The 26963-nt window shown below is 43.5% G+C and overlaps 1 protein-coding gene across 2 annotated transcripts in view; it reads right to left on the bottom strand.

Annotated features, from left to right (window-relative positions):
• Positions 1–26963, bottom strand: part of RYR2 (ryanodine receptor 2) — a 699456-nt gene that overhangs the window by 139947 nt on the left and 532546 nt on the right. For both annotated transcript variants that reach the window (XM_043544343.1, XM_043544344.1), the window contains 7 exons: positions 26322–26452; positions 24489–24809; positions 22538–22778; positions 16070–16157; positions 7756–7848; positions 4562–4732; positions 2504–2563 (listed from right to left, as the gene is read on the bottom strand). In XM_043544343.1, the coding sequence (XP_043400278.1) occupies positions 2504–2563; positions 4562–4732; positions 7756–7848; positions 16070–16157; positions 22538–22778; positions 24489–24809; positions 26322–26452 (1105 nt within the window). The remainder of the gene's footprint in view (positions 1–2503; positions 2564–4561; positions 4733–7755; positions 7849–16069; positions 16158–22537; positions 22779–24488; positions 24810–26321; positions 26453–26963) is intronic.

The following is a 26963-nucleotide window of genomic DNA, read 5'->3' as shown; positions in this document are numbered from 1 at the left end:
ATTCCTCTTTGCTCCTCAAAGTTAAATAGCTTTTCCATATCTAAAAGGGCCATTATCTTAGGCACTTTCCGGCTTAGAAGATGATACTGCTACCTCTGGGGAAACTGGGAATCTCCTGTCTCAAATGGTATAAGCTTTCAATGTCTAGTCCTACAGAGTCAACAAGATATTGGACCTTAAAATTTGGTGTGTTTTTAAATCATACTGAGATATACACCTTAGTCTTGTGAGATTCCCAGTATTCCCACCATCCATAAATCTTACATCATTACACTTCAGTGCTATACAAACAACACAGGACAATGTAAGAAATATTATCAAGAAGATCTACGGTAATTTCAAACTCACTTAAGTGATTTAGGAGCCTAGCTCCCATTTTCAAAAGTGACATACCTATTTAGGTTCTTAAGTCCCACAGGCTTTTGTCAAGGCTGAATCCCCACTCTGTCACTCCAAGTGCAGAAGGTGGGGGTCCGCAAGGATTCTAAAAATTAATACTTGCCACTCCAGGCTTGTATTACACTCTCAGGGTTACAGCTTCTCTCTGACCTTGGCTTGATAAACACTACCACTGCCCAAATGCAAAAAAAAACCCCTTTGTACCCAGTAAGGAGCACTTGGCAATTCCTCCCTGTGGGGTACCCTCAAGCCCTTTCACCCCTCCTCCCCCCCAGGGAAGAGCTGAGAAAGAAAACAAAGGAAATTAGCTGGGGCTACCAGCTAATCAAACAATATGCCCAAACCTCTTAGGACACCAAAAATCCCATCCTGTTCTTAAAAAAGGTAAATTTTATTAAAAACAAAAAGAAAAAAAATACATCTGGAACTTAGGCTTTTCCTGGATTTTCAAAGAGCAATTCCAAAAATTAAGCACCCAAACTAGCTTTCTTGGGGGTACAGCTTAAAGGTTACAAGCAAACAAAAGCATCAGGGGTTAGCACAGAGGATATCCACAAGCCAAAATAAGAAATAAACCTGATAGCGTCTAACTAAACATTCCCTATCCAAATTATTTCTTCTAGGTATGGAAGTTACTTTTTCATACCTGGTTCAAACCTTACACAGCATTGCTGCTCTGTGTCCCTTCAGCCCAGAGAACAACAGACAAAGGGAAAGTTTCTTTCCCCATCTTAAAAAGTTCTAGCCTTCCCACTGGCTCTTTTGGTCAGGTGCCCACTTTTTTTTCTTTACCTGGGGGACTTTTTAACCCTTTACAGGTAAAGCAAGTAAAGAACAGCTACCAAGAGGGATTTTACATCTAATTGGCTGGCTGGGTGTCCATCAAAGGGAGCTATCCCCCACTTTATTTATCACAGCTTTCAATAAGACAAGCTCCTTACATTATTTTGGTACATAAATGCCTAAATCCCATTGACTTTCAATGGGATTTAGGCTCATAAACACAAAGCTGTTTTCAAAATGAGACCTAGGCTCCCAAATCCCTGGGCTCTTGACTTTTTTCTTAGGTGCCTAAATTACTTTGAAAATGAGATTCTGGCTAATAAGTCACATTCATGCTTTTGAAAATTCATTCCAATCATTTCACAAATGTGGCAAACACTTATTCTTTCTTTGTGCCTGAGTTAATGTTAAAAAACTAAACACTTCGACTCATTGAGCCAAATCTGCTGTTCCTTGGGGAGGGAGGCAAAAGTGAGTTTAAATCAAATTTGAGCCTCCAGCCCTGGAAAAAATTAGAGCATCTCAAGTCTACCGTACTTTGTGTCAGTTTGTAGCTTCTCCTGGGCCAATGCGCTCTAGCCACACTTCCCTTTTTCTATCACACCCTCTATTCCAGGGCTGCAAAGCAGGGGCAGTGTAGTGTCATTGTGGCAACACTTTACCAACCGGGGAACTCCCTTATACTGGGAGTACTCCAAAAGGGCTGGTTCTGCTTTCTTTGTAACCCAAAATGTCATAAAGAGGCCTCAGCATTCTGCAGATTCTAACCCAGGTACCGGATGGCAGATTACAAATAGAAGAGCTTTTTCAATCTCAATTGTCACATTGCTATCCACTCTGAGCATATCACATTGCTCTACACTGCATCATTTAAGGCAGTGGGGTCCTGGGGGTCTGCAGATTATGTCTAAGATTTACAAAGGGGTCCGCACCCTCATTCAAAATGTTTTAGGGGTTCGCAAATCAAAAAGGGTAGAAAGCCAGTGATTTAAGGTGTCAGTGTGATGAAATAAGAGATTCACCCTAAAGGGCCATGCATTATTATATTTCAGATACATACTGTTAATATAAATGTAGCAGCTACCAACTAATCTGAATTTCTGGCAGAACATTTACAAATACTCTCTGAGCAAACTAGCTGGATTTTTGGGTGTATAAGTTAGGAGTAACGTGTAGGCAACATCAGATAAAGCTGAGACACTTGACAGCCTAGAGAAAGGGTATTCCAAATACACATTGGCTGGTCTTGAACAACTGAAGGGTTTCTGTTAGTTTTATGAAAAAAGAAAAAGAGCATACTTAAATATTGCATTTAAATTACCTTGCCTTGCAGATGAAGATTACTGTGGATAATATCCCTAACTTCATCTTCAGTGTCTTTCTGTGAAGGAAAAATACATTGTATCACATACATCATACAGAACATTCACTGAAATAAAGCAATTACTTGTGTTAAACAGGGACGTCCTAGGCTATGCATACCATGTTAAGGAGCATTCTCTTGGGATTAAGATAGGCCTCAGAACTTCAGGATTCTATTCCCAACTCAACTGTGCTGACCTAGACAGCTGACAGCCACTATGTACCTCAGTTTAACAAACCGTACACTGGGGATAACAATATATGCCTATCCAGCGGGCATGTGGTGAGAGTTAAGTATTATTCATATCAAGTACTTTGATATCCTCAGAGGAAAAGCACTGTATAAATGCAAATTATTATTCTGATGATGTCTTATTCAAACACTGGGCAAGATTATGACTTTTATCCTTCTCTAATGCAGGTAATGACTTAAAGAGAGCTGCATACCAGCTACAGTTCCTGAACATATTGTGCTGGAAACTGGTACAATAACTGCAAGTATTTGGAAAGCAAGAGCATAAGGTGGCCCCTACATACACCCTTTCACTGGTGTACGCTTTCTTTGCATCTGCACAGACGAAGCTGTTTTTGTCAGTGTGGAGGAAGGAGAGGCATTGGACCCCCTTGTCCCTACTCTCTTTGGGGTGTCTAGCACCGCTGTCCACATTGGTACCCTCTCCTCTTAATTCTTATACACTAGGAGTGGCAAGACCAGGCTTGTGTCTGGACCCTGCACCAAGTGCAACTGAAGGCTCCTGGGGCCTACCTCTTAGGTATCTGGGTATGGTATAACCCCATTCTAGCTCTCCAGGAGTAGGTCTAGATTCCATCATTTATATCTGCAGTTATATTTATAGCTACCTATAGTCATTCAGCCCGTTGCACGATCATTTGCATTAAAATCATCATCATAAATACAGTCTGGAACCCTTTGCCCAAATCAGTGTAATGAATGGTACCATATGGAATTCTTTGTTGCCCACTCACCACTAAACAGAGAAGGACGGTCTTCTCAGACTTGAGTTCCCTTCCCCTCATCAAAAACCGGTCATTTTTAAACAGTATAGCTGTCTGAAGGTCATATATGCTTCTATGACATAAAAGCATTGCAGCTGCACTGAATTGTGATCACACTGTCAAACAAAGCTACTTGACTGTGGAATCATTCCTAAAAGTATCATCTGTATGACAGTGAAACCTCTAGGCCAATATAAAACTATGTAACCAATTGGGAGTGGTGAAAGTATTACTGTATTTGGGAATCAGTTATGTTAGTATATTTATAGTTTCTATCTGTATTTCTAACTAACCAAAGTTTGTTAATATCTATTACTGGCAATTTTTCATAAAAAAAAATCAAACAAGAGAAATAACTTTGTTATAATTGAACCAAAAAAAGTAGTTTAATCTTTGCCCATTCCAAGGCCTAGCTAGAAAAAAAAATACACTTACACAAAGCAACATATCCAAAAAAACATTTTTTTCAGCAAATCAAAATAAAATTAAGAGGTGTAAATGAATAACCATGGTGGTCATCCATGGTAATTTTTTACATAAGAGTGTACTGTACACTACTCAGTTATCACTGGGAATCCTTACAATTATGTCCACAAATCAACATTTAAATAATAAAAAACAGGTTTTAATGCTTTGCATTTAATTGTAGTCATAATTTCTTACTCTCTTGTCTGCAGGGTTGCAAAGACAGAACACTCAGCCCCAAGAAAAGAGTTTGAGAACGTCTCACATTTCTTACCGATCAATTCTGGAATGTTTTGATAGTCCTCTAAATTGAGTTCCATCTAATCCTTTTAAGCATGATCATTAGGGCCTGATCCAAATCCCACTGTGGTCAATCAAAAGACTCAATGGGCACTGGGGTCAGGTCCTGAGGATAGAGAGGATTAAAGCAAGGAAAAGCAGGGAAATCTCACAGGACTCTGTTAGAGGAACAGTGTAATGTCATTTCTCCTCTGCCCCAGATCTAGAAGAAAAAAAACACATGAAGAGGACCTACCATGCTGAATCTGTTTTTGGCCAGTGCAATTAACTCTTGGTCTCTGGGTGCACAAATATTTAGACCAATAGGTAGTAATCTCTTCAGTGCTGCTACAATGAGAGATGTCTGCACAGAATACCTGTCCCCTTTTCGCTTCATTTTCTTTCTCTCCTGATCAGAAACAGCTGCCTAGAGCATATAACAAATATTTTATTATTATTAAATATTTACGTCTGCAATGACATTTTAATTTACATTTTTCTACTGTTGCCTAGTTCTGACAATTTCATCTATCCAGTTCCATCCTCATCCAAAGATACTGCTCACTATGCCACACTGCCTTGTGTTTCACTCAAATACTTCATAAACATGAATATTTTCTAGAACAACTGTCTTTTGACTTGATCCCACACACTTATATCCCTTCCTATATGTGACTGGACGCTGTTCTTCAGGAGACATACTTGTCAATAGTCCTTTTATGTCTTTCCTCTTTGCAAACATGTGTCATTTCCAGGTTCCAGTCTCTGAGTCCTGCCTTCTCTGTTTTTGTTGCTGTTTGTTTAAATACCGCTACCTTTTCTGGGGGAATCACCATAGTTTACCACAAGAACCACTGAGTTCTGGCTGAAAAAGTGGTGACAGTAAACAAAAGTGTTGTCTAGAACCATGGAAAAAAGTGTTGGATGGAACCATGGAAAAAATTAAAGTATCTGCAGCAGAATTTTCTGAGCTGAACACTAAAAACCATAAGAACATTTCTTTATAAAACACAGCATTGTCTTCTGGACTGAACACAGTATTGAGAATCAGACATTCCAGTGCCAGTTCTGCCACCAGTTTACACGCTGTCTCAAAGGACTTACTTCGGTTTACATCAGTGTAAAGGAGACCAGAAAGGCGGCCTTCCTCACCACGAGGGTGTTTTCAAAATGAATTCATTAACATTCATTTCATGCTTTGACTATGTAAAGTGTTATGTAAATACTGAGTATTATTTTAATTATACATCAAAAAGTGGAGTTGTCATTGGCTTTTGTTTGATGAGATTTTGCCATGTAGGAAACAGCAAGGACATGTGAAATTAGTAGGTCATAGAAGCTGGATTGTTTAGCTGTCTGGAATTTCAAAGAATCATGTGCATTTCAAAAGATGACATTCAATAGTTTTCTCCTTCTTTGAAGACAAACACACATAAAGGGATACATGAAAAAATAAGCTAATGGGTTAAAAATAAGCTATTGTATGAAATGTTTGACATATATATGTGAAAAATACAAACTGATTAATTAAATTCAATGTTTATTAGTTGATATGCAGCTTTTGCAAAAAGAACCCTTTGAAGTGACACTTAAATAAGTGACTAAAAAGGAAATGGAGAATAAAATATAGTTTCATCATAATAATGCCTTGTCTGAATCAGGGTTGACAGATGAAAAGCTGTGCATCCAGTTTCATGTACTCAGAGTATACTGGTACATTTAGAAACTTCTGATACTTCCATAGCAATTTAACTGTGCTGTAACTGAGAGAACCCTTTCGCATTTACATGTTTGACCCCAATGTAGTCAATGGGGTGGCATGGGTGCAACTGAGATCAGAATTTGACACAATTTCTGGGAAAACTTGTTCACATACACTACATTTTTCTGTAATAAAACAAAAACCATAGAATACATGATAAAACTGTAGAGTTATGCTTAACAATTAGACAATAACTGTCTAATATTTCTACCTTATTAATTAAGGGGAATTAACACATACTGATAATGGGAGACAAGAGGACAGAGTATGTAAAATATCCTGGAAACAGGAACTGGGTTTTAAAATATATTGACTGTATGTCCAAGGAGATCTGACTGACCCAAGCCAGTAGATGCACAAGGGTACACTATCAGCATTTCCCCAGAGAAGACAGGGTATTAGGACATTTTATCTGATTGAGTGAGGAGAGAAGATGAAGGAGGATCACTAAGAGGCATAGGAACACAGGACCATACAAATTGCCATATTGGATTAGACTAGCGGTCCATCTACTCTGGCGTCCTGTTTCTGACACTGACAAATATTAGATGCTTGAACAAAATATGCTAGAATCCCATGAAAGGATAATTATGTAACAACCTACAGGGAGGAAAGGGGAAGTTAAATGAAAAGTTAAGTTAAAAAAATTGTTTTGATTCTCTGTTCAGGTTCTGATGCAGCCCTCTTCACCATTGTATCTCAGCACCTTGAAGAAGTGCATTAAATGATGTGACTAGCAGTTGTCATATGTGACGTTCTGTCTTCCCCATATTTTCTCTCCCAGGGGAAAATTATGTGAGGTTTTATTGGATGGGGAGGGGTGTTAATTTCAAAAAAAAATTAATGTCTACTGTGCTATACATGTTTGTTATTGAGGACCACATCAAAGTAGTAAACCTTGCACTTGGACCAGAAAGCTGGGAAGTTTGTGGAAGTTCATTCCATAGCCTTGGACTGGCCCCAGAAAAATCTCTATTCCTGATCCTCCTAGTTAGTGATTTGCTTATTCCTTTAAGGATGAGGGATTATGTCTTGCTGAGTTCTGCTCAGCACAGGACTCAAGAGTTGGGGAAGATAAGGAGGCATTATACCATCTTTCTAAATCTCCCTCTCTCCCCTCCCCCCACCGAGTCTGGCTGCTCCAAGCTGTAGCCAGCTGAAATGCCTGCTCTCTCTTACCTTCATCCTGGTAACTACAGATATTCCCTGTGGATATCTGGGGAATAACTCTAGAAATGGAAGACATGCACACACACTTTGCCCATGGTAGTAGGCACAACTGCATCCCATCATGCACCAGAGGCCAGATCCTGCATTGTTAGCCTACCCAAAACTCCTGTGGACTAGGACGTTGGAGTGCAAAACAATTAAGGATCAGGTCCAACACCAGTAAAGAAGACAGATCAACTACTGTGATATGTGCAGCCAGTGATATAATAATCGCATGGCCTTTAAGCACACCTGATATTTCTATCCACCCTAGCCAAAGCAAGTAGCAGCAGCACAGTGTATTTTCAGCACTACCGGAGGGACCATCATAAATGGCAGGACCCTGAAATTTCACAGGAACATTGAATTTAAGGGATAATAAATGCGGAGACTTGCTGTTACAACCTACAAAGCTAAAACACTAAGAGGAGAGAAAGCAAGACGGGATAACAATATTTAAACTTTGCAGCTCATTGTACCTTAGACATCTTGGATTTGGTGTCAGTAATAAGGAAAGACATGTTGTTGATTTCATTCTGTACCACAAAATTCTGCTCTTCCCTTTTGAAATTCTGAAATGTTACACAGGAGATTTCAGTTAAAAGCACTTATTACATGTGAGAAATCTGTCCATACAAGACTTGAATAATAAATATGGGTTCACTGGAACTCTGTAGATTCCACAAAGTTACAGTCTCTATGTTTTTAATGGATTCTCAAGAATATGCTAAATTCTGGCATTATTTATATTGCACAAATCTCAGATTTTTATCCACTCTGAACATAAAGTGGATCTACAAACAGATATCCCCTGATTTAAATGAAAGAGATGTATTTTTATTCTCGGAAGGGTCTGGTGCAGCTTTGAAAATCTATTAGGGAAAAGAGAAGGAAGGCAAAGAATTACTAGGAGCGAATGATATCAAAAGATATGATTGAAATTTTAGCCACAGTGCTTAGAAAGCTCTTCAGAAACTATTGATGTATAAAAGAATATGATTGTGCAACATAATTAATTTGTATAAATGAAGTGAGCGTTTTTATATCTGAAGTGAGCTTTAATTTCAATATTTTTTTCTCTAACACCTAAGGGAATATAAATTTCCAACACGATATTAACATTTACATCTGAGCAAACAATATTTCCAATAACCTGACTCATTGAACTTAAATTTACCCTTTTCACATACGCAATAAGACTGTCATTACCAGCTTCTTGAACTGAAAAATTCTGTTTATCAGTTGTTGTTTTTTTAAATGGACTTTTCATTGTGAACAACAGCACACTGTGGATATTTGAAATTCCAGCTGTTAGTTGTGATGAATCACATAAACCAGTGGTTCTCAACCAGGGTCCAGGAGTCCTTTCAAGGGGGCCGCAGCTGAAACCCAGAGCCTGATACCCGGCGCCCCTGCAGGGCTGAAGCCGGGAGGCGCGGGGCTGAATCCCCGAGCCCTGGTTCTCCCTGTGGGGAAGAAGCCCTGAGCCCATGGGCAGAGTTGGAGACATGGAGGGCATTGCGCCCCCCTCCCCCCAACTGCAGCGCAAGAGCATGGCAGTCCCAGTGGCAGCTCCACACCTCCCCTGCGCCATCTCGTCTCCTTGCTCCCTGGCCAGCTTGGAGGCGGGAAGCCGGAGCTGGCCAGTGCAGGACAGTTGCTGCTCTGGCTGGTGCTATGGAGCAGGGAGTGGCAGCATTCCCTTCTCTCCTCCTGGTGCCCTGGGTAGAAGCTGCTCCTCAGCTCTCAGCCCCCTTTGCTCCTGCAGAGACAGGCAGTAAGAGCCACCCAGATGGGGAGACCCGGCTCCGAGGCTGGCAGACCCTTCCGGGAACAGGGACCGCAAGGGAGCCCTCCTTGCACACAGCCCCTAGCTACTCTACTCCCTGCCCCCTGAACTACCCCCCTGCCCGCACACAGCACCTACCTACCCCCTCCCTGCACCCACAGTCAGTGTTCCCTCTAATTTTTCCCACCCATGTGCAGAATGAATTTTGTTATGTGCACCAAAATGAAGGTGATGTGTGACACAACACCTTCATGTGGTGGGGATGGGGCCTAGGGGTTCTTGTGGGAGGAGGCTCAGGGCTGGGGCAGAGAGTTGGGGTGCAGGGGTGTGAGGGCTCTGGCTGGGGGTGCAGGCCCTGTGGTGGGGCCGGGGATGAGGGACTCAGGGCTGGGGCAGAGGGTTGGGTGCAGGGGATGAGGGCTCCAGCTGGGGGTGCAGGCTCTGGTGTGGGGCTGGGGATGAGGGATTTGGGGTGCAGGAGGGTGCTCCAGGGCTATTGTGGGGAGAGAGGACTTCCCCCAGTGCTCTCTCCCCACAGCATCATCTGGGCTGTGGGGGAGAGGTGCCTGTCCCCGTCGTGGGAGCTCTGGGGCTGGGGCTGCAGGATAGGCGCCCCTCCCCTGGACCCACCAGGTCTGGGCTGGCGGAGGGCCACCTGGGCCGTGCCTGGGACCGGGCTGCTCTAGCTGCGCCTGGGGCCGGCCTGGGCCATGCTGACCTGGCCACGGCTGGGTCCGGGCTGCTCCGGGCCACAGGGTGAGTTGGGGCCAGGGGAAGGGCGCCCCTCCGCCAGCAGGTTCCCGGGTGGGTTCCCTACGTGCCAGCACGGAGCTAAATAGGCTGCTGTGTGGCCGCACAGCTTACAGGAAACTTAGCCCACTGCTACCCCATGTGCACACAACTCCTAGGTACCCACTCTCTGCACTGTGTGCTACCCCCGTGCCTGCACACAGCTCCTAGCTACCCCATCCCTGCACCCTAAGCTGTTTTCAGACTTTCTGAGCTGAGCCCTCCCACCTTTGAGTGATAATTTTTGGTTGTGTCTCCCCGCAACCCAGACAGGCTGGGTGGCCTGACGACGTGAGTCAGGGGGTGGAGGTGGCGCTCCCTCCCTGAACCCAGCCATGCAGAAGGGACTTGAGCCTTGCTGGCCCCTGTCCTCTCAAAACAGAAGTCAAACTACGCCTATGCCCAAGGCCCCTGCCCTGAGGCCCTCCCACTCCCACTGGGCCCTGGAGTTTTTATAGCATGTTGAGGGGAGCCACAGAGAGAAAAAGGTTGAGAACCCCTGATATAAACCACATGGTTTTACTTCTGTCCTCTGGCTGAACTAGTGTAATTTTTATAATTTGGAAGAAGGTTTAAGGAAGCCTGTCTTTTAATCTCCTGTAGAGGTATCAGTTGATAGAGAGGCAGCAAATAAACAGGATTAAGGAGTTTTAGATAACTAAACACTTTCTACTCTTGCCAACACTAAGTTTGGCTCCAGACATCCTGCTTAAAAAAGTCCGATTACTGTAAAATATATAACCCGAGTGCAAAAATTAAATTAAATTTTGTCTTGTGACATTCACACACAGTCATTGTGTTTACTGAACTATAATTCAATGTCACTAAATAAATGCATGTGTACACATGGTCCAATCTGTGAAGGTTGCCATCAGATCTTTATCTAACTTATTTAATTAACTCTGTGCTATGGCTCTAGTGAGGGATATTTGGAACATTGGATACTATTTTGTACGACAGGGAGGCAATCTCATATAGTATAGACCACTATTAGTGTGAATGCTAGAGTATGTAAGCTTCCAAATTCACTCTGTGAGCATTCATGAGTGTGAAAATTGATCACTCAAACATTCAAAGGAAGTGAGCACAAAAATGGATGCAAGCACCGCCAAAGCAAATTCATTTTAAAGTTTGTGAGAGTATTCACAAAATTGTTCTCTTTATTCTCTGAGCTCTAATTATATGACATATTTGAAATATATAGATAGGAATATTGTAGAAAGATCTAAAAATACAATGTCATTACTAGGGCTGGCTGGAAAACAGGAGTATTTTGTGAAAATGTTTCAGGTTTCAACATTTGCTTTTGTTCTACAACAGGACAACACCAAGACCCTTTGGAAAAAATGAGCAAGAAAGATAGCCGAGTGATTATCGCACAACCCTGAAATATGACAGGTTTCAGAGTGGTAGCTGTGTTAGTCTGTAACAGCAAAAAGAATGAGGAGTCCTTGTGGCACCTTAGAGACTAACAAATTTATTTGGGCATAAGCTTTCATGGGCTAGAACCCACTTCATTAGATGCATGGAGTGGAAAATACAGTAGCAGGTATAAATACACAGCACATGAAAGGATGGGAGTTGCCTTACCAAGTGGGAGGTCAGCCTAATGGGACAATTCAATTAACAGTAAGATAACAAGGGAGGAAAAATCACTTTTGTAGTGATAATGAGAGTGGCCCATTTCAAACAGTTGACAAGAAGGTGTGAGTAACAGTAGGGGGAAATTAGTATGGGGGAAATTAGGTTTAGCTTTTGTAATGACCCAACCACTCCCAGTCTTTATTCAGGCCTAATTTGATGGTGTCCAGTTTGCAAATTAATTCCAGTTCTGCACTTTTAGGTCTGTTATGAGTGACCAGGGAGATTGAAGTGTTCTCCTACTGGTTTTTTGAATGTTACAATTCCTGATGTCAGATTTGTGTCTATTTATTCTTTTGTGTAGAGACTGTCCGGTTTGGCCAATGTACATGGCAGAGAGGCATTGCTGGCACATGATGGCATATATCACATTGATAGATGTGCAGGGGAACGAGCCCCTGATGGTGTGGCTGATGTGGTTAGGTCCTATGATGGTGTCCCTTGAACAGATATGTGGACAGAGTTGGCACTGGGGTTTGTTGCAGGGCTTGGTTCCTGGGCTGGTGTTTTTGTTGTGTGGTTACTGGTGAGCATTTGCTTCAGGTTGGGGGGCTATCTGTAAGCGAGTACTGGCCTGTCTCCCAAGGTCTGTGAGAGTGAGGGATCGTCCTTCAGGATTGGTTGTAGATCCTTCATGATGCGCTGGAGAGGTTTTAGTTGGGGGCTGTAGGTAACGGCTAGTGGCGTTCTGTTACTTTCTTTGTTGGGCCTGTCTTGTAGTAGGTGACTTCTGGGCTCTGTCAATCTGTTTCTTCACTTCAGCAGGTGGGTACTATAGTTTTAAGAATGCTTGATAGAGATCCTGTAGGTGTTTGTCTCTGTTGGAGGGATTGGAGCAAATGCGGTTGTATCTTAGAGCTTGGCTGTAGACAATGGATCATGTGGTGTGGTCTGGATGAAAGTGGGAGACATGTAGGTAAGTATAGCAGTCAGTAGGTTTCCGGTATAGGGTGGTGTTTATGTGACCATAGTTTATTAGCACTGTAGTGTCTAGGAAGTGGATCTCTTGTGTGGACTGGTCCAGGCTGAGGTTGATGGTGCGGTGGAAATTGTTGACATCCTGGTGGAATTCCTCATGGGCCTCCTTCCCATGGGTCCAGATGATGAAGATGTCAGCAATGTAGCACAAGTAGAGTAGGGGTGTTAGAACAACGCTTCCTCAGCTCTCGTCTCCTAAGTCAGCCATAAAAATGTAGGTATACTGTGGGGCCATGCGGGGTACCCATAGGAAGTCCCGCTGACTTGAAGGTATAAATTGTCCCCAAATCTGAAATAGTTGTGGGTGAGGACAAAGTCACAAAGTTCAGCCACCAGGTTTGCCATGATAGTATTGGTAATGCTATTCCTGACAGCTTGTAGTCCATCTTTGTATGGGATGTTTGTGTAGAGAGCTTCTACATCCATAGTGGCTAGGATGGTATTTTCGGGAAGATCCACCAAAGGATTGTAGTTTCCGCAGGAAGTCAGTGGTGTCTCAAAGATAGCGGGGAGTGCTGGTCATTGGGTCATTACAAACCTAAACCTAATTTCCCCCATACTAATTTCCCACTACTGTTACTCACACCTTCTTGTCAACTGTTTGAAATAGGCCATTCTCATTAGCACCACAAAAGTGATTTTTCCTCCCTTGAAATCCTACTGTTAATTGAATTGTCTCATTAGACCGATCCCCCGAAACATGAGACACCCAGGTTCAAGTCCTTTCTTCTTGATTCAGAACTCGCATCTTTGTGAAAAGTTTCAGTTTTTACAAATTGGCATTTTCCAACAAAAAATGTTTTCACTGAAAATTTCCCAACCAATTCTAGTAATTACACATCTTGAATTAAAATATTAGAAAGTGTTCATATTGAAAAAAATCATGTACACTTGATTAAGCACTATAAAATACTACAACAAAACTTCTATATATTTTACCTTTGCTATTTTCATTTGTTTTACATCAAATATTGTCATTGACAATAAAAAGATTTTACAAAATATGCTGTTCAGTTTGCACACCTTAAATGATTTTCCACATAACAAAATAATAAGCTAACCTAGCTAAACTTTGATGCAAACCTCCAAGGCATAAAATCAATTACTGATGACAATGACTTTGCTGTACTCCACTGCTTACCTACAGGCAAACAAACTTTCTAAATTCAATCAAAAGTCTTTGCATTTGAAAACTCTGACAGATTATAATAAAGCGTAAACTTATCCAGTTTCCATTTCAAATATGAATTATATTAGATAAATGATTGTTTCCTCACATTTGCATAGTGAAATGGCATAACATGCAAATTGCATCACAATTAGATAAAAAATAATTGCCTAGATATTATCATACTGGTAATTCTGTCTATCTTAGGTTTTTCTACAGTGAGCATCACTAGAGTACCACTATCTAAAATCCTGATCCAGCAAAGCACTTAAATATGTGTGTAAATTTAAGCATTTGAGCAATCCCTTTTAACTGGCATGCTTAAAGTTATTAACATACTTATATGTTTTGCTGAATCAGCACCTAATTGTTGAACAGGTAGTTAGGTTGTGCCTGGTGGGCCTCATAGATAATGTTAGGTAAAATACCTCTAAGTACAGAAATGCTACAATACTATCACTCAGACTTGCTGGTCTGTGGTTATAGTGGTAAAAGCAATTTATGTAAAGATAACACTTCTTCGCTCACCTATTCCCTGTGAGTGTTCAGTCTCATCTTATTGGCAGTTTTCTGTTAGTAATTTTATTGCTTTTTACTCTTGCACACATCGTGAGCTGCATTCTATTCTAAAGCACGTATCATCAGTGAAGTCCATAGCTTAATTCTTAATGCACAATCTTTGTTGCTGGTATACAAGCCAGAAAAAAACGCAGGTTGAGATCCCAGGACAAGTTTTGCAGGAATGGCATTAAGAGGAAATCTCCTAACTTGCAATTTAGCAAATCTCAGCTAGAAGTCACCAAAGATATGTTTATACTGCAATTAGGCACCCATGGCTGGTCTGTGCCAGCTGGCTCAGGCTTACATGGCTTGGGCTGCAAGGCTGTTTAATTGCAGTGTAGACGTTCCAGCTCAAGCTGCAGCCTGAGCTCTGGAATCCTCCTACCTTACAGGGCCCTAGAGCCCAAGCTCCAGCCTGAGCCCAAACACCTACACAGCAATTAAACAGCCCTGCAGCCTGAGCCCTGCAAGCCCAACTCAGCTGACATAGGCCAGCCGCGAGTGTTTAGCTGCAGTGCAGACATACCCCAAGAGGCAAACATGGAATACCAGGACATCTTTTACCGTGACTTTTTAAAGCAGAACCCTGATTTAAAACATGCTGAGCTATTTGTCTGTCTGCTCTGTGCACAGAACTCCCATTGACTTCAGTGAGACACCTTCTCATACAGAGCAGTTACTGAAATGGCAAAATAAGTGAAATGCTTTCCTTTAAATTCTGTTAAAGAAACAGAAATCTGCAATGCAGTGTTAAGTCAGTGGAAGTAAAGTTACACACTCTCTTCAAAGAACTTCTGGATTTCATGTGTGCCAGTCTTGTCGAGGATTCTTCTGTTACGTACATTGTATCATAACCATGCCTATAGATTGAAGGAGGCCGGATATCCAGCTGTGGTGGGTAGATTTTATAATTCTGTGGTGATTGATTAGCTACATATTCAGACAAAGAAGGGAGTTCGGGGGGAATAAAAATACAAGGCTGGTGGCAAGAACTCAGAAATGACCATCTGTACAGGAGCCTTATGAAAGAAATATGAGTTCTCGTGAAGAAATACATATTGTCAGAACTACAAGACACGACTGTATTTCTTCAACTTCACAGAACTTCAGGAGTGGCAGGAAATTAACAGACTCCTTGTCCACAGACTCCTCTCCATCATTGAGTACGTTTTCCCATGCAACCATTCAAAGATCATTATTACTGGTGGCAAACCGGAGACCCAAATTAGGACTACTCATAGCCCTCGCAGCTCTCAAGTGGAACAGACTGGCTACAAGGGATGACATGTTTAGCATCTTACAAGAAAAAGAGGATGGCAAACTCCTCATGATGAAGCACTGCTATCTGATTAATGGGGAGACAATAATGCCAGCCTAAACAGAGAAAGTATGATCCATCCTCACGGCCAGAAAAAAAATGTGTCAATGGTGATTTATAAGCAAGGAAGATAAATTGCGTTTGAGTCTATCTTGGAACATTGCAAAAGGAAACCTCAAGTCAGGCAATCAGAACCAGCTTCCCCACACACTGTGGGATTGTTACAAATTATCCCACGATAGTTCCCCCACAACCAGTTTTGCTTGAACGACGCACCCAGCTGTACGATCCAATAAACTGATTTACTGTTTGACTGATGCATCAGTAGAGCTATATTGCATTGCACTATATATCTATCCTTTTTGTGTCATATGGTTAAAGCAATTGGAATACCGTTAAAGAAAAAAAAGAAAAAGGAAATTGACGTGGGCGGGGGGTAACACACCACTTGCACCTCCTTCTCAAGGGATGGACATTGCTGTTAGTTAAATAACTGACCTATCTGCCAAGAAAAAAACAGTAAAATAGAAATTGTAAGAATTTACTTACGTGGGATTTTGACCAGTAAATGAATACTTCAGCCACCATGCGGAACAATTCCTCTGCTTCTGAGTTGGGTTCTTTCAGCCATTTTGCCCTAAAATTAGATAACAAGAAGGAAAAAAAAAACTTGGCGATGATCCTTTCTGGCTTGGATAATGCAATTTTAACATTTTGCTTTGAAATCAATTTTTACATGACATCACCAGGAAAAAAGCAGAACGTTATGTGCATGTGTTTTAATTTATGCTGAAGTGGTCTTTTGACGCTCTACTTCAACATCTGAATACAGTTTTCCCATAATATCAATGTGGCAGGCTCCGACCTTGTCCCCGTGGGTCCCACACTTCCAGGCGGTTTAGGCTAGCTTCAGAAGCTCACTGCAACCCTCCATGTAGCCCTTCTCTCTCTAGGGCCAAGGATACAGTCTACTGAGCCCTTTTCATCATAAGCCAGCAAGTAGGTTGGTGAGAAAATTCCCACAGTCTCTGTTGCTCCTATGGCCTTATACCAAAACAGTTTAGCCTCCTGTCCTGACGGGGGCCTGTATCCCCCTCCCAGGAGGTAGTTCTGTAGTGGTGGGTTGGGGGGAACCCGGGCCTGCCATCTACTCCGGGTTCCAGCCCAGGGACCCTAATGGTAGCAGCTGTTGGCAGCCAACCTTTCACTGCCAGAGTTGCTACATTTTCCTGGGCCACTTCCCCACCGCTCTCCTGTTTCTCCCTTCTTCACCCTTACCTATGACTTGAGGGTGTCTTCATTAACCAGCCCTTCAGCCGCACTTCCTCTCATCTGGCTCCCTGGCTCTCCTCTGCCTGACTGGAGTGAGCCCTTTTATAGTATTAGAGGGGCCTTAATTAGAGTTAGGTGGTCACATTAGCTTAATGGCCTGACCTGACTCTTTGTAGGTTAATTGGAGTCAGGTGTTCTCATTAGCCTGGAGCAGCCCCTGCTCTGGTCAGTCAGGGAACAGAAAACCGTTAATCCAGTGGCTAGTATATCTGCCTTCTGCTACTCTGCTGTACCCAACTGTCCTGGGTGTATCACATATCCCTCCCCCCTCAACACCAAGGGTTGGGCAGCTTGGGATGCCAGACAGCGTATGTGTGATAAGCCATCGGCATTGCCATGGCACTCCCTGCTCTGTGCTGTTTGCGTAACTGGAAAGGTTGGAGGGATAAGAACCACTGGTTACCCTTGTGTTCTTTCCTTGTTCTTGCATCCATTGAAGAGGGGCATGGTCGGTCACAAGGATAAATCAGCGCCCAGCAGGTAATAACGCAACGTTTCCATGGCCCATTTTACGGCGAGGCACTCTCTCTCTACCACTGTATTTTTGTTCCCTCGGAAGGAGTTTCTACTGAGGTAGAGAATTGGGTGTTCCTCTTCCCCAACCATCTGCACAGGATGGCCCCTAACCCCACCTCGGATGCATCTGTCTGTAGGATGAATTCCTTGGTGAAATCCGGGCTATCAATACGGGTTACTGCAGAGGGTCCGTAGGTCCGCGATGCCCTCTCTGCTGCATGGACCATCTGACTGGATCAGGACCACGGGCCTTCACTAAGTCCGTTAGGGGACTTGCCCTTGTGCAAAATGGTGGATGAAACACCGTAATACCCCACCACCCCTAGGAATGCTCGGACCTGCTTCTTACTCGCCGTGGCCAATTTTGGATGGCCTCTAACTTATTCAGTTGGGGTTTTACCAGACCTTTCCTACCACGTAGCCAAGATATTTGGCCTCCGTGAACCCTACGGTGCACTTAACAGGTTCGCCGTAAGGCCAGCTGCCTGAAGGTATCAAGGACTGCTCCCACTTTTTCCAAGTGGGTCTCCCAGTCTGGGGTATGAATCACCATGTCATCCAAGTAGGCCGCAGCATAACTGGCATGGGGGCGTAATAACTTGTCCATGAGGCGCTGAAAGGTAGCTGGGGCCCCATGTAGTCCAAAAGAGAGGACCGTATATTGGAAGAGACCCTCTGGTGTAGAAAACGCCCTCTTTTCCTTTGCATCTTCGGCTAGGGGAATCTGCCAGTACCCCTTAGTCAAGTCTAGGGTTGCCAAGTACTGGGCATTCCCCAGATGGTCCACTAGTTCACTATGCGGGGTATAAGGTAGGCATCAAACTGGGATATCTCGTTTAGTCGACGGAAGTTGTTGCAGAACCTTGTGGTGCCATCAGGTGTGGGCACCAACACTATTGGGCTGGACCACTGACTGTGGGATTCTTCTATGATCCCCATCTCCAGCATTTTCCTGACTTCCACTTTTATTTCCTCTCTTTTGGCTGCTGGCACCTGGTAGGGCCTCATAGTTACTCCGGCCCCAGGGTTTGTGATGATGTGGTGATATGTCCCGGTTGTGCGACCCGGCTTTGCCGAGAATACATCTTGATATTGGGTGATCATCTCAGTTACCTCTTTCTTCTGGGCTGTCGTTAGATCAGGAGACACCCTCACCTGTTCAGGATTTTTGGGTGCAGTCTTCTCGAACACTGTGCATGCCTCTCGCGCATGCCAGGGTTTCAGAAGGTTGACGTGGTATATCTGCTCTAGTTTTCGACTCCCGGTTGTCACCTTGTAATTTACTTCCCCTATGGGTTCACTATTTCATAGGGCCCTTGCCACTGCCAACAGCTTACTTTTGCCATGGTACCAGTACCATTACTCGTCACCGGTTGAAACTGATGAACCTTGGCTTGATGGTTGTAGTAGGTTCTCTGGGCCTCTTGGCCTTCTCTAGGTGCTCCCTCACTATGGGAGTGACCCGGCTATCCGGTCCCTCATCCATAGCACATGATCTATTACGTTCTTCCCCTCACTGGGTTCCTCCTCCCAAATTTCCTTGGCTATGTCCAGGATGCCTCGGGGGTTGCTTATGGAGAATCCGTGGAAGCTTGGGGGACCTCACGGATGGCAACATGAGGTACAGTAGTAGGTTGTCCCAATCTTTCCCATCCTTGCTTACCACCTTTCTTATCATGGCCTTGAGGGTCCAGGTTAAATCTTTCCACCAGACCATTGGTTTGTGGATGGTAAACAGGTCCGCAGGGTCTGGACATGGAGCAGGGAACACAGGTCCTTCATCAACTTGGACATGAATGGTGTTCCCTGGTCTGTGAGGATTTCTTTGGTAGCCTACCCGGGCAAAGATTGCCACTAATTCTTTGTCAATGCTCTTGGAAGCTGTGTTTCATAAGGGGACAGCTTCTGGGTACCTGGTTGCATAGTCTAGGATGACAAGCACATACTGGTGACCTCGGTTCATTTTCTCTAGCGGCCCCACAAGATCCATGGTGATCTGCTCGAACAGAACTTCGATGATCGGCGGGGTACCAGAGGAGCTCTTAGATGTGGACGAGGGCTGTGCAGTTGACATTCGGGGCAAGAGGCACAGTACCGCCACGTCTTCATGTACCCTGGCCAGAAGAACTTCTGTAAGATTCCCTGGGTTTTCTCCACTCCCAGGTACCCTCCAAAAAGGTGACTGTGAGCGAGGCTTAATATTGCCTTCTGGTGTTTCTGGGGTACTAGGAGCTGGTGTACCTCTTGCTCCTGCATTTCCACGACCCGGTATAGGAGATTCCTCTTGATCACAAAATAAGGCTCTGGCCCCCGGGCCTTTCCCTCTATAGGTACCCCATCTATCTCAGCCACCTCCTTCCTGGCGTTCTCGTACCTTGGGTCTTCCACCTGGTCCCGTCCAAAAGTCTCTCTCCCAGGGCTTATCAGCCCGAACTCTGAGGGATGTCTCTGCCCTCTCGGCTGGCTCCATGAGGTTGGGGTTGGAAGTGGTCTCTGACCCCTCCTCCATCTCGGGGTCCTCCCCTTCGGTTGCCCGTGTACGTCTGCCTACAAAGGCGACCCTCTGTCTTTGTATCAGGATTTGGGTACCCAAAGCCTTGGCTACCCTTCTTTCTCTCTTGGTCTTCCTGCCTTTCCCCGGGACAGGGAATAGCTCCTGGGACATTTCCACAAAAAATGGGAGGTGACATTCTGCCGCAGAAGCCTCCTGAAGTTCGGGGAGCTCCTCTCCCTCCAATTCCTCTGTGGGAGCAAGTTTCCAAACCCAGGGAAATCTCTACCTATGAGCACGGGGTACGGGAGGTTTGGGACTACCCTGCTTTCACCCCGGTGACATTTCCCTGAATTTCAATTTTCACTGGTATGATGGGTAGTAACTAACAGTCCCATGGACACAGGTTACCCCCGTATGCTTAGCCTGCATTAACTGGCTGCGCTTCACTAATTTTCCAGAAATTAGGGTGATAGCACTCCCCGAGTTTATGAGTGCCATAGTTTCTACCCCATTCAACTTTACCTGCCTTGTATATTTATGTGGGGTGACTGCAACCCCTACAATATTGAGTAGGCTGCCTGGGTCTGCCCTGTCCCCCAGGTTACACTGCATGGGCTCTACGACATTGGGGCACTGGGCCGCTATGTGCCCCAACTCCCCGCACCTGTAACACTTATAATACTTCTAGTCACTCCCCTATCACGTGGGTTAGGGGTTTAGTCCAGGGTCCCCCCACTCAGGCCTTTTCTTCCTTCTGGGTTCCGGCTGGTTTTTGGTCCCCCTTTCTTCCACCTAGGACTCCCTGGGGATTTGGCTACCCAACCCTCCAGGGTCAGGGTCAAGTGTTTGCTTTGTGAGGGGCCTTCCTTGGGGAGTTGGGTCAATTCCCTGTGTCATCCGTCTTTCCACCAATGTGATCATTTCATCGTGTAGGGACGGATCATTCTGGCATACCCATTTGCGAGATCTGGCGGCAGTCCCCATGTAATGGTCCATTACCAAAATCTCCAAAATCTCCTCTGGGCTGCATGACTTGGGCCGTAGCCACTTCCGAGCGAAGTGTATGAGATTGAACAGTTGGGACCTCGGAGGTTTATTCTCCCTGTATTTCCACTCCTGGAACCTCTGGGCCCGTATCTCTGCCGTCACTCCGATCGTGCTAGGATCTCTGCCCTCAGCCGGGAATAGTCAGCGGCGTCCTCGGTGGGCAGATCAAAGTAGGCCTTCTGGGCCTCTCTGCACAAAAAAGGGGCGAGAATGCTGGCCCACTGCTCCTGGGGCCAGGCCTCACGCTGAGCAGACCTTTCAAATGAGAGGAGATATGCCTCTACATCATCCTCTGCTGTCATCTTTGGCAAACAACCGGTGGCCCTCAGGGTTTGGGTCCCATTGGACCCCCAGGCTGGGTGGTGAGGATCTTGAGCTGGTCCATTATCTCGCGCAGGAGAGCTCGATATTGGGTTGCCTGGCTCATTAATAATTGGTTGGTTTCCTGCTGTAGCCTCATGGACTCCTGTTGTGCCATCGCCTGAGCCCGGGTTGCCTCCTGCTGGGCCGCCGTGGCTTGCACCAGTGCTCTCACCACCTCCTCCATTGTGGTACAAACAAAAACCCAACCAAAAACCCTAGTACACTTTTTTTTAAACCTCTTTGTTCCGCCACGCTGTGAACAATCACAATCCCACTACTGACACCAGTTGTGGCAGAGCTCCGACCTTGTCCCCGTGCGTCCCGTGCTTCCAGGCAGTTTAGGCTAGCTTCAGAGGCTCACTGCAACCCTCCATGTAGCCCTTCTCTCTCTAGGGCCAGGGATATAGTCTACTGAGCCCATTTCATCATAAGCCAGCAAGTAGGTTGGTGAGAGAATTCCCACAGTCTCTGTTGCTCCTACGGCCTTATACCAAAACAGTTTAGCCTCCTGTCCTGACAGGGCCTGTTCCCTCCCAGGAGGTGGTTCTGTAATGGTGGGTTGGGGGGAACCCGGGCCTGCCATCTACTCCGGGTTCCAGCCCAGGGACCCTAATGGTAGCAGCTGTTGGCAGCCAACCTTTCACTGCCAGAGTTGCCACATTTCCCTGGGCCACTTCCCCACCGCTCTCCTGCTTCTCCCTTCTTCACCCTTACCTTAGGGCTCCCTCACCAATGACTTGAGGGTGTCTTCATTAACCAGCCCTTCAGCAGCACTTCCTCTCATCTGGCTCCCTGGCTCTCCTCTGCCTGACTGGAGTGAGCCCTTTTGTAGTATCAGAGGGGCCTTAATTGGAGTTAGGTGGTCACATTAGCTTAATGGCCTGACCTGGCTCTTTGCAGGTTAATTGGAGTCAGGTGTTCTCATTAGCCTGGAGCAGCCCCTGCTCTGGTCGTCAGGGAACAGAAAACAGTTAATCCAGTGGCCAGTATATCTGCCTTCTGCTACTCTGCTGTACCCAACTGGCCTGGGTCTATCTCACCAGGTAAAATGCAATGGGAAATTATTTTTTGTGATTTTGCTCCAAATCCCTTCCCTAAAATTGAATTAAGTCTGCAATAAGGTACCATTAATTTCACTTTAAAATTGATTGTGTGAAGAAAAGTTATTTAAATTCAGTGTAGAACATAATTAAGACACAAAATGAAGTATCAAGAAACATAACTAGGTTTTGAAAGGATTCACTAAGTTGTTTCTTTCCACGTACCTGTTATAGTCCACAAATCTAATCAACAAAGGGTAGAAGGCATAGAGGTCCCGTGCCAAAATGGTGAACTCATCTAGGATAAGCAGTTCAGCCTCAGACATGTCACCTCTGCCTTCTGCTCTTAGATGGTCTTCATCTGATACAACCATTGCTGCTTTTTTCTTCAACTTATCCATCAGTGGCAGGAAGTGGGTCTTTAAGAGCTGGGGCTTCACTTTGCTTATGATAGGCTGGGAAAACACTATTTAAGGCAAATCAATACTATAATAAACACTTGACCACAAAGCGTAATCTAAAACCTTTATCTTTTTCCTCGTGTATTTTATTTTAAAGAACTAGGGTGAAATCCTGGTCCCATTTAAAGTCAATGGGAGCTCTGCACGGACTTCAGTGGGGCCATTTGTGGCAGGGAACATGTTTGCCTATGGTGTTTTACAGTGACTATCAAAATGGGGTTCCAGTCCTGGATGTTAATAAAAACAAAAGCATCAAAAACAACAGAAAGAAGACAGTAAGCATTGAAAAGTCATGTGAAATTGAATCAGAGGGCAAAAGTGACTTTTCCAGGGAGGAGAGAAAGTTTTACAGGGTGACACATCAACAAATCAACTGTGTTTTCAGCCTTTCACCTTTGTGATTTTGAATTAGACCCAATGTAGTATCATCTTTCTTAAAAAAAAAAAAAAAGCCTAAAAGTGAGCTATGAACTGCCACCCATCTCAAAGGAGTGTGTGCTGAAGTGGAAATTCTGATAATATTTTTATGATTCCTATGAGTGCCTCAGTTTCCTTGTGCTTTGCATTGCTATGCATGGAGTGTAAAAAGCTGTCCATGGGGCAAAGCAGAGGATATGAGGTGTTGAGTCACGCAACTGTTGGGGTGATATGAATGGGTCATTAAAGGATTGGCTGAAACCAACCCATATCAATGGAGGATCCAGAAAGAGAATGGGAACCCCAATGGCCAAGACATTCATATCTAGCAACCAACAGCCAAGAAGAAGGAGATTCCCTCCCATATCTCTGCATGGAGAAGCAGAGCAAAGGCTCCAGCTGGAGAACAAAGGAGAAAGGAGTCAGGTGGCTGGGTTAAGAGCTGGCCTTTGGAGAGACACAGGAACACACACACATGGGACTAGGAACTGAGACTGAGAGAGAGCCTAGATAGCTTTGATGGCAGCATGGCTCAAGGGACTAAGGGACTAACCTAAGGACTTTCAGATTCTGTACATCAGGTGAAAAATAAATTGTTGCTTTGTTTGGAAAAGGCTGCCTGGAGTCGCTGCAAATAATCACTAAGAGCACTGCACCCTGAAGGGGCACAGCACAAGCCTTCTACAGGAGTCTGGCTTTGGCTGGACTCGCTGCAGGGAACCATAGAGACAGATAGGGTTTGTTGGAGCCTGAAGGCTCAGTTCTGGATTCTTGGAGGCCACAGGCCTGCCTCTGTGGAAGTGTGTGCATCCTTGGGGCCCAAGCACACTAAAGGGGTCATACTCCCAAGGAACTAATTAGAAACTGGGGCACAGAACAGACCCTGTGGAATGGTGATAGGGTGTTAGTCATAAAGCCTAATGACAACACTTCAAGAACCAGATTTTGTAATAGCACGCAACTGCCTTCTGTACGTATAGATAAATGGTGGCACAAATATAATTCTTTTAGTTCAGTAAATGGCATATTACAATGCAGGGATGGCCATGGTTTATTATGAAGTTCAACATGATATATACCAATTATTTTAAAATATAGTATCTCTCTTTCAAAGAACTGCTGTTTTATTGTCTCATTTAATTAGACTTTATATTATTCAAAGAGGTGTAGAATATGGGCTTGATTCTCCTCCAACTTCAAGTGGGGTAAATATTCAGTAAATCTATTGGCGTCAATGTGAACTGATGGAAGAGAGAGAGAAGAATCAGACCCAAATTATTCGTATCTTTAAATCTTACCTGCTAATCTCTTCATCCAGGCTCCCTCATCAATACCCAGGTTGTTATAGATGATTTTCAGTATGTTACCCAACAGAGTGTTCATGTGCTCTGAGGTCAAGGCTGTGCAGCACATTTCAGCCTTGTCGGGATTGTTTTCTGGTCCATGTTCCCACCAGTGTGACATGTAGCTACACAGCATAGGCAATATCACTTCCATTATATGTGGCATTTGTGTGTAACGAATACCAGACTCTGCCAATTCCACAATTTCTTCCATTAACTTCTCCAGGGAAGGAATTTTTGGACAAACCTCTTCTACACTGATTGGCAAATTAAGAGCTAGAAAATAATAAAAATAAAATGTATCACAAAGAGAAAACACATATAAAACATTTATATCCAAATGTTTTTCCATTCTACTTTTATTTTCTCTTTCACAGCATGTCCATCTGGCAGATAAAGCTTTAGATACAAAGAAAGAGTGCTTTTATGGAACTCAGTAGAGAGTTATACATTAGCTTCAATGGAAGTGTCAACTTGTGTAGTAAGATTAGTGCCAGTACTGAAGTTGGAGCCAAACTGTTTGTATCTGCCTATACTCTGGGCTGTTTTTCAAAATCAGGCTACGTCTCATTTTAATACTGAATACATCATACATATTTGTTCACAGAGCTGCATTAATGCTTGCTTAATTGAAGTTTGGAAAGCATTTTGAAATCCTCAATAAAAGTATATTCAAATTATTATTATTACTATTAATAAAAGGATATTTCTTTCCACAAGAGATAGTATAGGCTAGTGTGGATGTACTAAAATTACCAGAACATATTACCTATTAATGTAGACACTGACATTTTGCCAGATAGACTACTGTAGCTCTATAGAAGAATGAATCAATTGTTCTTCTTTTAAAATTGAATGGCTGAAGTTATACATAAGATGCCATTAAGTAATTGTTGTATACTATAGCATAGTGTTTTTCATTTTGCAATATTGTAGTATGCATTATTTAGAATGAGAAATAACAAAATAAAATTATATTCTACTACTATGAAAGGTAGCTGTCCAGTTTTTAATTTCACCCATGGTAGTTTAAAATAAAACAAGTTAATCAACAGAACCTCTAAAATATTTCCAATAGGGAACAGCATAAGGCACAGCCTTAATTCCCCAATTATGTTTTTATTAAATAGCCCTCTGAAGGGGGCTCTACATTAACAAATGTTTACTTATTTATATTTGCCTTTGCTGTGGTATTTCCTACACTTAAAATACAGAATACACCATAGCAAACAATTTATGTCATGCTATCCTAAGTATTTACTTGTTAAGGGCATACAATGTATCAAAATATTTAGTCCCAATTAAAGATACAGGTAAGTCCCAGAGATGGAGGTAAGAGTTGAGGCTGAAAATGAGAGATGAGGAAATAAAACCGTTCATTAGGATATGCCATTTTATTACATGATAGTAGGCAGTATTAAAATCTCTACCTGATTTGCCATATAAAATAAACCTTATATAAAACCACTTATTTATATACAATTCAAATAGCTTCTGTGTTGCAATGTATCAACGTGATCAGAATCAGGAGGAACTAGTTTGGCAAGTTAATTCCAAAATAATAAGAATATCTCCATATGCAACACTGGGCAGCTCAAAAAGGAATGAAAAAATTGAGTTTTGCAAGATTTAACCTACCATTCTAGCAAATGAATATAAACAGATCAGTAAATGAAAGGGAGGATTGTTGTAATAGAAAATGCATGTAAATATGCAGTGAGTAAGACAACCACAATTGTGTGTGAAATCCAGATGTTAAAATGCCTGCCTGCGAGGGTCTGGATATACCTGCTCTGTCTCTTGCAGACTTGGTGTTGTAGATAGAGTAGGTATTATGTTTGTTCAGATGAGTTTCCAAAAAGGCCACAGGGAAGGCACCAGCAAAAGCGGCCAAACATTCTCCTAAGGCTGAGCGCTGCCTGTGAATTCACAAATGCTCATTGTTATTTATACACACATATTTTTTTCTGAATATACTCAGAACTAGGTCAGTATCATCCTTACTTTTATTATAAACTATAATCTTCTCAAAGAGAGAATCTGCTACATGATTATTACTACTAACATAGTAACAGAAAAATCCATTTAACAGATATCAGAGAACATCAACTTTCTGCCATTACACAAATAAAATGTTATATATAAAATGTCAAAGCTGGGCCTACTTATATTTGCCGAGAGCTACCAAGGAGCATACAAGGAAAACACAGCACTAGTATAATAACAATAACGATAGTAATCCTATTATTTCCTCTCAATTTCAGATAATACTGACTAAACAGTGTCTCCTACTGACCGAAAGCTACTGAATAAACTGATGGATCAAGAGGCCAAACGTTACCATCATAATATCTAAATCAGTGGTTCTCAAAGCTAGACCGCCGCTTGCTCAGGAAAAGCCCCTGGCGGGCCGGGCGGGTTTGTTTACCT

This window comes from Chelonia mydas, chromosome 3 (genome assembly GCF_015237465.2).
Source record: "Chelonia mydas isolate rCheMyd1 chromosome 3, rCheMyd1.pri.v2, whole genome shotgun sequence".
NCBI lineage: Eukaryota > Metazoa > Chordata > Testudines > Cheloniidae > Chelonia > Chelonia mydas.
This window is presented reverse-complemented; position numbering and strand designations above follow the sequence as displayed.